The following is a 12,499-nucleotide window of genomic DNA, read 5'->3' as shown; positions in this document are numbered from 1 at the left end:
TTCCCTTCCCTTCTCTTTTCTTTCCTCAGTCCCTCTGGTCCAAATTTCTTTATCTGTTTACTCATCCTACATGTGAATCACTTGCTAGTGATCACCTTATTTCAAGCCTGCAAGACCCTTCATTCAAACAACCACCACCAACTTTACTCTGGGTTTTTATTATAATTTTTATTTTTTTTGGGGGGGGGGGCTCTCTGAAGTGTGTTTTATTTTATTGTACTTACTTATTTATTTTCCATCACCATTTATCCTTCTATGCCCTCTCCCACCTCCATTCTATCCCCTAGTCCCCGCAATTACCACATCCTCTGGATTTTTAGATCCCGCTCTTCCCAGAGGATATCTGATTAGACTAGCTTACTTTTGCTAATTAGGTCAGGGAAGCTAAAGGTTGCCGGCCTTTAGGTATCCTCTCGATAGACGTTCACTGACTCTGGTCCAATCCCTTGTGATCGTCGCAGTTGAACTTGTGACCTGATGATCACTCAACAGGTGACTGGGACATTTTATTTAAAAGAGGAGCATGGGCAGGACAGGCACCCTAAAGCTTATGTAGCACAATTTCCCCTCCTGTCTGGATTTCTTTGGTCTGGACATCAGGGACACCCTGAGAGAGAAGAAGCTTTTTAAGGGACTACTCCTAAACAACCAAAATCCAAAACCTTCCTGCCTGAAAATTGCTAATATCTGGCCTAACTTATCACCAGGGAATAATTAAGATGCTGCAAACAATAGAACCCTTTGTGTAGTTGGAGAAAGAGGCGTTATGAGTAATACTGTGCCTTCCCCTGGACTTACACACATAGTGATTCTTACGTTGGGGATATGTGAGAGACACACCTCATGCTAACACTAAATTCCTGAGTTCCCATTCCACTTCTCATCCTGGAGGCCTGAGTCAACTCTTTTCACTCTATGAAAGTTGATTTTATAACGTAAAAAGAAACCTAAACATGAAGTTTAATTTTTTCCTAAAAGTTCTTTGAAATGCTTACTCCCCAGCTTTATTGAGACATAATTAACATATAACATCATATAATTCTAAGGTATAAAACATGATTCGATGTATGTTTATATTGCGAAACAATTAACACAGTAAGTTTAGTTAATATCCATAACCTCACACAGTTACAATTTTTTCCTTGTGACTAGAACTTTTAAGAATCTACTCTCTTAGCAACTTTCAACCATAGAAACAGTATTGTGAACGGTCGTCATCATGTTGTACATTTCATCCTCAGAGCTTATTTATCGTATAACTGGAAGTTTGTACCTCTTGTACACCTTCACCGAATTCCCCACGCCCTTTTAAATGCTTATTCCAACTATTGAGAAATGAGAAGAGTGAACTGAGCTAGCATTGCCAGTGAATATTCATTCTTCCAACAAACGTTTCATTACGCTCCTAGTGTGTGCTGGGCTTATTACAGGCACCGGAGATTCAACTGGGAACAAAAGACAGTCCCTGCTCTCAAGGACCACGTCATCTAGCTGCGGGGAGAGAGACAGACACATCACATACATAGCACACCTACACACGTCATGTCAAGGGATTATAAATCTGAAAAGGGAGCTAAATCAGTGCAAAGAGGCAGAGTGATGCGGTGCTATTCTAGGCAGGGATAAAGACTGCTTTGTTCAGATCACCAGTGATCTCCCCTTTCATCAAAACTAATAGTCATTTTACTTAACCCATCAGCATGGTTGACACAACTCACTGCATCTGCTTGACCTCAGGACACCAGCATTTCCCCCCAGAAGCTGTTCTTTGCAGGCCCTTCCTCTCCTCCTTACCCTCTAACTGAAATTAAGTACAACTAAGGTGCCTCGACTTTCCATTTTATACATCACCAGCCTGGCTCTCTTCTCTCACCTACCTACATGCCATCTCCACTTTCATGTATAATCTGCTTCTCAAAGTTAATATACCTAAAACTTGTTTTAGATCATCTCCACAAAACATGCTCTCCATTCCCAGTTCCCTTTCTCAGTAAATGGTAACTCATACCTTCTTCCATTTGCTCACACTCCAAAATTTGGAGTTCTTGACTCCTCCCTTTTATTTTCTTGCTTCTTGTTTCCAACCCAACAGTATAATTTAGCTTTACTTTTAAAATATATTTGGAATCAGATACTTCTCGTCATTCAAACCCCCTTATTTCTAGCCTGCCTTATAATCTGACTAGGGGCCCAGTGCACGAATTCATGCACCTTGAAAGGAACTGTGGGCCGCAAGGCTGCAATGGGCATAGGGGCAGGTCTCAGCCCATCCTCCGCTCCCCCGCCTAGCCCCTCCTGCCACGGCCCCTGGTCCTCTGTCTGCAGCAGCCCCACTCCCACACGCTGACTGCGCAGAGCAATTGGGGCCGGTGCCAGCAGCCCTCAGGAGCAGCGGAAGGTGGAGAAGCACTCAGGGGCAATCGGGGCCAGCAGCCACCACTGGCACCCGCTGACGGCACCAAGCAATTGGGACCAACGCCAGGCGCTGGCAGCGGGTGCGAGCACCGGCTGGGGATGCGAACGGGGCAGGCACTGGCAGTGGGTGTGAGTGGCGGCTCTGGTGCCAGCAGCAAGTACAAGCAGTGCTGTCACTGGCAGCGGGCGTGAGCAGTGGCTGCTGGCCTCGATTGCCCCTCAGGAGCAGGGGGAGGTGGAGGAGCCCTGAGGGGTGATAGGGGCTGGCACCGGGCTATTAGTGCTGGCAGTGGGTACAAGTGGGTACAAGTGGGGTACAAGTGGGGCCAGTGCCGGCAGAAGTTGTGAGTGCCGGGTGGGACTGTGGTGCACGGGAGCAAAGAATTTTCAGTAACCACCAGAGTCTCGCCCCCCCCTCCCTGCCTTGGTCTGTTGCCCCCACTCACCTGCTACACCATCCTGCTGTGGCCAATGCCTGCCATGTTCCACGCGCGCCCCCTTGTGGTCAGTGCACGTCATAGTGACTGGTTGTTCGGTTGTTTCACTGGTCTGTTTGCATATTAGCCTTTTATTATATAGGATAATACTCTCTTCAGAGGTCTTCCCATTTTATTCCTGCTTCCTTCCTACCACTACATCCAAAGTCAATTCTTACAAAAGAGTGATCACTTTTTTAAAAACTTAAATCATATCATATTACTTTTCTAATGAAATAATTTGCATTTCACCTGAATAAAATTCAGAAATCTCTGAGGCTCTATGTGGTCTGACCTTTCACCATCTCCTGGAGTTCATCTTATACCACTTTCTCTAGTTCACTGTGCTCTGGCTACACTGGCCTCTTTTGACAGTTCTTAAAACTTCAGAATCTTACTTCAGGGCCTTTGTACATGCTGTTCCTTTAACCTGGAACACTCTTCTTGAGATAGCAGCTTAAATATCTCCCTCACTTCATTTGAATCTCCATTCAAATATCACCTTCTCAGACAGGTTTTCTCTACACAATTTGTCTACAATAGCAAGTAGCACCTCTTTGCCCATCACTTCTTTCTGTGCCCTTAACACTGTGCATTATTTAATGCTAATTGCTTAGTCCACCTGACATATTGGATGTGTGTTTGTGTGTGTAAGTGTTTTCCATTCTTTTCTGAGCACTGAGAATCACTTTATTGCACACGTTTTAGGTGGTGGGGAGTCTTGGAGAGGGGAACACACAGCAGGCTCTATTCAGGTGACAGGCTCAGGGGCTGGTGCTGGGCGGCATGATCCTGGGGCCTGGGGAGGCCTGGATGAGGTTGCAGCTGCTACTGCTGCTGTTGCTCCTGCTGGAGCCTGGTTCTGTTGGCCCTGGCCCGGCTGGAGTATCATCGTAGATGGCTGTGATGATCTGATCCTTCTGATCCTTTTCATCCATCAAGCTACTGTGCATCTGCTCCAGCTTCCTGAAGGCAGCGTAGTGCAGGCCAGTGCCTGCCAGCATGATAGGAGGCGGTATCCCAGTACCCTCTGGGCGTGTCTGTGCTGCTGCCGCCTCAACTCTGGTCCCTGATGCCTCCCACCATGAAACCAGGCCCAGCATTGTGCATTGGGAGGTGCCCAGGAACTGTGTGCTTGGTGAACAGACCAGGGATAGGCTATGGTTCCTAGAGACTTTGGGGGAGTTGATAGTGGTCATAGTTTTGAGGGCTCTGCTCCAGGTGGAGCGTTTGGCATGCTTCACTCAGCCCTACAAAGCAGCTGTGCGGGGCTGGGTTCCCAGGGTGCAGTCAGCATGCAGCTCTTCTTGCTAGGATAAGAAAGCCTGTTTCACTTCTTCAGCGCTGGCACCAGGATGCACCCCCACCAGTTCATAGTAGTTGCTGGGGCCAGAACGCTGCCTGGTGGCCTCTACAGAGAGCCCGGTGGGAGGGCTGCGGGGCCTCAGTTGACTCAGGCACAGGGGTGGCACTGCAGCAGCGGGCAGCGGTGGAAGGAGTCCAGGAAGAAGATCACATTGGGACCAGACTTCAAGCACTCTGGGGGGCTAAGGGAAGGCCTGGCCCCATGAACTTGGGAAGGAACTAAAGCAGGCCCAGAGGACGCCATGGCAGGTGGGGTTCCCTTGCTCAAGGTCAGCCCCCCGTGTTCTGGACCTATCTACCTATCTTGCCTCTGACTCTGGCCCTTCTCCACCCCGGCCTCAGTGTCTGAACAGCCAGTCGCTTGAATTATTCTTTTTTTAATCATCTGTCTTTTATTGACTAGAATGGAAGGTTTACAAGGGGAGAGACTGTTTTCTTTTTAAGTTATATTCCCACTGCCTGATATGTGTTCAATTGAATATATGCTTCCAATAACCATCAATATGCAAAAAAAAAAAAACTTCACTAATTTGAAGTAAATGGTAATATGATTAATTTGAGTGCAGGATTCTTTTTCAATAGAATATTTATTTTTAAATTCAGAACTGAAATATGAGATAAAGATACAAATATAAAAGCAAACATGAATGTTTATTAAATCCAAATAAATAATGGTCACCCAAATTTTACGTAAAATATATCTTTATATTAAACTTAGCATATAATTCCATAAGTTATAGTTTGGTCCCTGATGGAAAAAGTAAAATTTATTCCTGAATACATTGGGTATAACATATTTTTATGTTCTTTGAGAAATAACTTTTCTAAATGAGTAAAATTGCCTCCTGAAAGAAAAAAAAGGCTCAACAATATTTCAAGAGCAATCCAAAAGATAAATAAAGATCCATTAGTTTAAACCTCAAATAATAAAATTTATGATGACTAATATATTTCACAGAATCTCTACAGAGAAGAGGGTAGAACTTGACATGCTAGAAGTGGACATCAGGGGAATGAACTCTAAGATAATAAGTCAAATTCTTATACACAGTCATGGGTCCACTAGGATTGGCTGTCTAGACTGCAGGTTCTCCAGCACAAAGCTCCACCAGCTCAGGTGAGAATAGGTCAGACATACTGTCTACCATCAACTACTCAGAACAAAGTACATCCCCCAGGAGAGTCAAAACCAGGAGAAGAGTCAAAATTCTTAATGTCAAAATGATAGTAAAGATATTCAAGTACCAAAAGAAAGTTCAACATTTCAAGAGCAGGTTATTCTCAAAACAAGATATAAAATACAAAAACTTTAGTTCTTTTCTTGAAAAAAAAAATAATGCCTCTATTTTTAAAAAATAGACTTTTTATTGATTTGATAGAGGGAGAGAGAAACATCGATGTGAGAGTGCAACATCCATCACTGCCTCCTACATGCACTTCACAGGGGTTTGAGCCCACCACCCAGGCATGCACCCTGCCAACCAGGAACCAAACCAGCAACTCTTCGGTGCACAGGACAACACCCAATCAACTGAGCACTTAACAGCAAACTAAAATATTGTTCACTTAATATGATTTGCCCCCAAGGATGTAAGCTGTGACTTGCAGCATTTGACTACATAGATGACACCAAATCACCCCTATTTTCTTTTATTCCACACATTTATCTTCATAAATAGTTGTGAAGTCAATAGTAAAATTAGTGTGTGTTCTCCAACAGAGGAAGTTACTCCTTATACCTAAATTTTTGCAAAGATAATATGCATACAATTCTTGTATAACAAGACTTTGAGATCCTTGAATGAAAGGACTAAATCTTTGTGTTCCTAATCTATACATTTATGCATCATCTAGCACAGTACCTTGTACAGAACAGGTGTTCAAAACACAACTGGTAAATGAATAATTCATTTACAAGAAGGCAAAGTTTGATGCTCATGTATTAAAAGAAATAAGAATATTTTTAGTCTGGTGGTTCTGTTATATAACAGAAAAAAATATGAATTTTATTTTGAAGTAGCATCTTAAATAACTTTGTGTATTAATTTGATAGTACTAGCTACCCTAGCAAGCATATCCTCAAATTTCAATGGAACAACACAATAAATGCTTATTTCTTCTTCATGTAAAGTCTGATGCATATTTTCATAGTGGGTGGGCTGTATTCCTCTATGTCAGGGGTCCTCAAACTTTTTAAACAGGGGGTCAGTTCACTGTCCCTCATACCGTTGGAGGGTTGGACTATAGTTTAAAAAAAACTATGAACAAATTCCTATGCACTCTGCACATTATCTTATTTTGAAGTAAAAAGACAAAACGGGAACAAATACAATATTTGTATTTGCATGTGGCCCGCGGGCCCGTAGTTTTGAGGACCCCTGCTCTATGTGGTAATCAAAGAAGTTAGCTCTTTCCATGTGGTGTTATGCCTTCCCCTGGGCCCTAGAAACCTCTTCATTCAGCTAAAGCAAGCATGTCAAACTCGCAGCCTGCGGGCCGCATGTCTCATTTATTTGGCCCATGTTAGTCTTTGAGCTTGACATGCTTGAGCTAAAGGGTGGGAATGCATAGGCAATGAATATCTCCTGCTTAGCTGTTTTGGCTTGAAAATGTTGACACACATTAGCCCACAGTTCATTGACCAGAATGAGACACGTGGATCCACTTAGATGCAAGCAGGTGCAGGTCAGGAAATAGAATTCTTACCTGGGCACATGTTTCCCAGAGAAAAATGTACAAGAGAATGGGAAATACAATTTTTTAGTAGACAGCAAGTTGTTTTTTGCCAAGTTCCCCCTCCCCCGCCCCCACTTCATTTGTTTCTTTATAAGCAGAGGATATTGTTAAAGTCAGCATCCAGTAATAGCTTGAAAAATGTAGATTCCAAATATAAGGTAATCATATGCAAGTATAATATAATCACAGTCAGCCTGGCCAGTCTAATAAGATTTTTTTAAAATGCGGTATATTTGAAAAAAAAAAGAATCTGTATAAAAAGGATGATTTGGCTATTTCAGCAGGCCCAGTATGAGGATGTAGTTCCCAATTAACATGCTGTTGTCTAGTTTTCCTGAGAAGGGTCCAGTTTTGTTAAGATGTGTGTGTGTGTTACAGCAGTATGGAAGTATAAACATGCATTAAAGGTACCTGATGATAAATGTGTTGTAAAGTGACTATGATTCATAACCTCTTTTTCCCCACACATACCTCAGCAAGGAGGTGTCTTAGATTTGTAGAGGACTGAAGGGTGTGCCTCAAAGGTGTGCCTTTATTTCCTATCTGTATCATATAACTTTTCTATGGTGCTGACATTTTAAGCCTTCTAATCTTGATTTAAAGGTGTTTTTCCTAAACCTGAAAAGTGAGTCTAAAAAATGGTGGAAACTGCAACATGTGGGAGAACATCATGGTCTCAGGAGTGAGAATCCCTGGACATGGTTTCCTAGTCTCTCCTCAAGCAGACCCTCTTCATCACCCACAGGTCTTGGCATCCCTGCCTGGCTCGGTGCCATCTGGCTAGGGACCAACTTCCCAAATTTACCTTAGCAACTAGCTCTGCCCATGCTTAGGAGGCTGTTCTCAACAACCCCTTCCTGAGATGATACAGTGGCCTCTCAGAGCTCATATTTTTATGACAGTTCTATTGGACTCTAGGCTTTATTGAGGGCAAAAACTATCCCTGTCCACCCCTCTCCCTCCCCCCCACACACGTAAATTACCTACCACAGTGTCTGGTATATAAAAGAACAACACATATTTATTGAACATACTGTCTACCTAATTACCTAGGGTACCCTGGATTGTGAATTAGGCAGCAGAATCCTGGAGCCAGAGGGACACACCCTGCATGGTCTCTTGTCCAACTAGCAGGCCTCCACAGAGGCTTACCTGCTTTCTCGAGTAAGTTCCGACTCCTTGCAGGCCAAACTGTTCAAGTCATACTCCAGCACCATCAGTCAATTCCTGAAACTTATTTGCAAGTTTGAACTTTAATGTAATCCCTGTCCCCCCAAACATTCTGGCTCTATCTCCTAGCTCCCTAAGTATTTTATTAGGCCTTTTTACTAGGCTCATGGTCCTTTTCAAGAAATAGGCAAAAGCTGATAATGGTGGAATTTGGAAAGAAAACAGGAAGGATGCAGAGTGGGAAATTCACTTAGTTCTCTTAATTATTCCCTAAGAAACTCCAGCCTCCTTGCCAGGCCTTGGTGCTGAACTGAGGCTGGTGGGACAGAGGGGCTGTGCGGAGTGACCTGCTGGCAGAGGGACACCCTCACTCCTCATTCTGGGGCAGGTAGATCGGGAAGGAGCGTTTGGACCACTGTCGCCTCGGGCCTCTGCCTTGAATTATCTTCTTTTCCTTCCAACTGGAGGGACTCATAGTGTGGACCCTCCTAGGGCTTCGAGGCCCTGCGAGTATGGGTAGCGGTAGCATCGGATGGTTGTCAGGCAACTGGCAAGAGCAGGGAAGGGAGGTATGTCACAGGCAGCCTGACCAGTGGCTTGCCTGAGTGAACAGGAAAAGGCGACCCTCTCCGGGTGTCTCTCCCGCCCCCTCATGCCCCCCGGAGACCTGCAGGATCTCAAAGTGTCCCCGGTGACTCAGAGTTGTCCGGGGTCATTTTGACTCCTGTCCCGATCTTCCTTGTGCTGAGCTCCCGCGTCCCACGTCGCTCAGCACATCCGGCCACGTCCCCTGCCCGAGACGCTGGGTGGCACCTCTCCCCGGATCCCCCGGCCCCGCCAAGGCGTGGAAGTCAATGTTAGCAAGCAACACGTCGCCTGCAAAAAGGGCTGCATAGCTCAAACAGCTGTACAGCCATCACCAGAGGAGCCCGGCTCCCCCAGGTAAGGTGTTTATTCGCGGACGTTTTGGCGATCCTCCCTGGACAGCCGTGGCAGCCACAGCAACTGCGCCCCGCGCCGCGGAACCCCCAGCGCCCAGCCCTCCTCCGTCCTCTCTCGCCTCTCACCCCTTCCCTCCGCTCTCCGCCTCCTCCCTCCGCGCCCTCTCCGGAGCCACGCACACACCCGGAGACACCCACTGCGCTTGGCTACTCACACTGTGGCTTAACCCAGCCGCCAAGGCACGGCGACCCCAGCGGCGCGGGGGTGTGTGCGGGGTCCAGGGGAGGAAGCCAAGCGGGGCTGGGCTGGCTGGTAGAGCCCCCCTCCACCCAGGCGCGCCCCCGGCCCGGGTTCCTGCCCGCATCCCGGCCTGCCAGCCACCGTGACACCTGAGCAGGCTGGGCGCAGGGCAGGCCCGCGGGCGGGCAGCCGGGAGAAAACAGAGAGGGGGGCGGGGCCGGAGGAGGGGCGGGGCCGGGAGGAGGGGCGGGGCGGGCGGAGCCGGGAGGCCGCCACCTGGCGTAGAGTGACGCGCAAGCCGACCAATAAGCACCAGTGGCTGCGACGTGGGGGCGGGACCCGGGGGCGGGCTCCGCGTGGAGGAGGAGGCTGCCCGGGAAAGAGAGGCGGGGGCCGGGAGGAGGAAGGGGAGGAGGCGGAGGCGGAGGCGGGCGCGGTGGCGGCAGCGGCAGCGGCGGCGGCGGAGGAGGGTAGGTTGCGCCTGGGACTGTGTCTGCCGAGCTCCGCGGCTCTGCCTGTGTGAGTGAAGGAGCGGCGCGGGACGTCTCCGGGGCCGCGGACTTGCTGCGGTGCTCGGTGTGGAGAAGCAGCGGCTGGGGACAGCGGCGGCGGCGGCAGCAGCGGCGACAGCAGCAGCGGCGGCAGCAGCAGCAGCAGCAGCGGCAGCAGCGGCGGGCGCCTCTCCGCCGCCGGGGACGCCGAGGCGCGGTTGGTGGCCCTGACATCCGCGGCCCTGCCTCTCCTCTCTCGCCCCCGGCCCTCCCCATGTGATCGGTCTTAATCCCGGCGGTGTGCGCGCGTGGGGCTCCATTCCGCGCCCGCTCTCCGTGCCTGGGTGGGTGCTCGAGTGTGCGCTTCTCCTCCCCATCCCCCCTCCCCAAGAATAAAAGAAGAACCGAGAGGCGTGCTCGGAAAATAAATAAATAACCAGCACACACGCGTGCCGGGAGCCGAGTCGGCGGGGCTGGTGGCGGCGGAGGAGGAGTGAAGGCGGCGGCGGCGGCGGCGGAGGAGGAGGAGGAAGAGGGACGCGCGGAGCAGGCAGTAACTTTACAGCCAGCTCCGAACCCAGACCTCCAGCGAGCGGGGTGCAGCGCGGCGGCGGCGCTGAGTGTCTGGCCCGCCTGTCCGGTCGGGGTGTGCAGTCGGACGGACCAACAGCGCGTCGCTGTCCCCCGGCGGCTGGAGATGTCCGAGCCCAAGGCAATTGATCCCAAGTTGTCGACGACAGACAGGGTGGTGAAAGGTAAGCGGCGCGCCGCGGTCGTCCGGGTGCACCGTGTGCCGCAGGCACCCGGGCGGCTCGCCTCGCCTCCCCTCCCCTCCCCCGCCCCGGGTCCTCTCCCTGCTCCAGCCACGGACCTTCTAGGATATTGTGCAACCCTCGCCCCCCTCTCGCGCGCGCCCTCCCCCCACGCCTCCCACCCAGGCCCACTCGGGGCGTCTTTATGTTCGGGGGCATCAGTTGGCCAAGGGCTGAGCCCCGGGGAGGCGGCCGCGGGGGTGGCGGTGGCGGTGGCGAGAGGGGGCGCCCGGGGGGTGGTTGCTGGCAGGGTGTAGCTGCTGTGACAGAAATAGGAAGTGGGTGGCTGCTCACGGGCTCGCCTGGGATCGGGTTTATGGTTTGCTTTTGCATAGGGAGGGGTGGTTTATGGCTTTTAAAGAATTAAGACGGCGTTTTTTCTGTGGCGGTGGCTCTCCCCAGCCTGTCTGCCCGCCCGCCTGCCTCGGGCAGGGGTTCTCGCGGCGATCCATTGCAGCAAGTCCCTCTGCGCGCCCTTCCCCTCCCCCTGGAAGGGCCTGCACAGGACTCGCGAGAGAGCAGGAGAGCGTGGGGGAGCCCGGCGCTGCCTGCCGCGCGGGGCGGGGGCGGCCGCGGGCGGAGGGCGCGCGCGGGGGCGGGGAGGCGGGGAGCGACCGAGCGTCCCACCGTCCCGGCCCCGGGATTCCCCCGCAGGCCCTGCGAAGGACGCGAGAGCAGTTCTCCCCGCTCCCTCGCCACCCTCCGCCTTCCCCCGCCGACCTGTCATTGCTCTTGAACGGTTCCCCTCCGGAGCACACCCCCCTGTTGGTGAACTCGCCTCGCTCGCTTCCCCCGTGCCCGTCACCCCTTTTTAAGGGGCTCTTTGATTCTTCCAAAGCCCGGGATCGTCTACTTCTGGCGGAGATGGCTCTGAGGTTTCTGGCAAAGAGAAGCTGGGATGCGTGGGGCTGGGAGGAAGGAGAGAGGCAGTGGTCTCCTCTGTCGCACGGGGGAATCCACCGCACTTGTATTCCGTGGTGGAGTCGGGAGGAACCATCCTAGGAAGCCTGGAAGGATGATACAACATAGCAGAACCTCCAGGATTAAGTAGTATCCCTCATGCCTGGGGTCAGAATGCAGAGCAAAGCAGGGCTGGGCGTGGGCTAGACGCAGAGAGGGCCTCTGAAATTGGAAACAAGCCTGGCCCGTGAAGAGAGAGAGAGAAAGAGAAAGAGAGAGAGAGAGAGAGAGAGAGAGAGAGAGAGAGAGAGAGAGAATGAGAGAGAGGTGGTGGTGGTGGGGAGTGGTGGGGGGTGGGGGGTTAGAGGTGTAGCCCAGAGATAGGCTCTTACATGGCCAGAGCTTGCAAGTAGTGAAGGCAATAAAGTCATTTGCATGATGAGCCCATAGGTGAAGTACCCCAGCAGCCTAAAGACCATTAAATCAGAATTCATTTGGGGCTTCAGAACTGTTCCTTGCTTCATTCAGGTTTGCTCAGTTTTGAAAGTTATGTGTATGTGTTTTCTTGCTTATGGGGGAAATTGTGGTTTCCTTTATAAGAAAAAGAGAATAAAATACCTTATTTTGTTTTGGTTATATTAAAATCATCCCTGTTTCAATGTAGTATTCATAGACCCATCAAAATAAGAAGGAAATGTCTGAAAAAATGACTGGAAATGGGATTACAGATGCACAGCTAGTCTTTCTGCAGGCATGGATCCTCCTGTAAACAGTCAATTCAAATTCATTCAAAAGAACTATTGTTTGTTTTGAGGCTTTCTGTTGACATTTAAAACAATTAAGACCTTTTGCTAAAATATCAGAATAACAAGTATCTCCCCAATGTGTGAGGTTTAGATGTAACTCCAATGTGTATGTTAAGATTATCTAGTTTCAAAGAATTAATGTAAAG

The 12,499-nt window shown here is 49.8% G+C and overlaps 1 protein-coding gene and 1 pseudogene across 2 annotated transcripts in view; one reads left to right on the top strand and one right to left on the bottom strand.

Annotated features, from left to right (window-relative positions):
* Positions 1–3,719: 3,719 nt before the first annotated feature.
* On the bottom strand, positions 3,720–8,209 carry LOC118663997 (annotated as a pseudogene).
* Positions 8,210–9,809: 1,600 nt separating this feature from the next.
* PPP3CA (protein phosphatase 3 catalytic subunit alpha) overlaps positions 9,810–12,499 on the top strand; it is a 314,121-nt gene continuing 311,431 nt past the window's right edge. Inside the window, exon 1 of one of the 2 annotated variants that reach the window (XM_036340758.1) lies at positions 9,810–10,590. In XM_036340758.1, the coding sequence (XP_036196651.1) occupies positions 10,533–10,590 (58 nt within the window). In that variant the 5' untranslated portion in view covers positions 9,810–10,532. The remainder of the gene's footprint in view (positions 10,591–12,499) is intronic. The other variant, XM_036340768.1, reaches the window with a different exon arrangement.

The sequence above is a fragment of the Myotis myotis genome, unplaced genomic scaffold (assembly GCF_014108235.1).
Source record: "Myotis myotis isolate mMyoMyo1 unplaced genomic scaffold, mMyoMyo1.p scaffold_m19_p_1, whole genome shotgun sequence".
Lineage (NCBI taxonomy): Eukaryota > Metazoa > Chordata > Mammalia > Chiroptera > Vespertilionidae > Myotis > Myotis myotis.
Note: the sequence above shows the minus strand (reverse complement) of the source record. Positions and strands in the feature narration are given on the sequence as shown.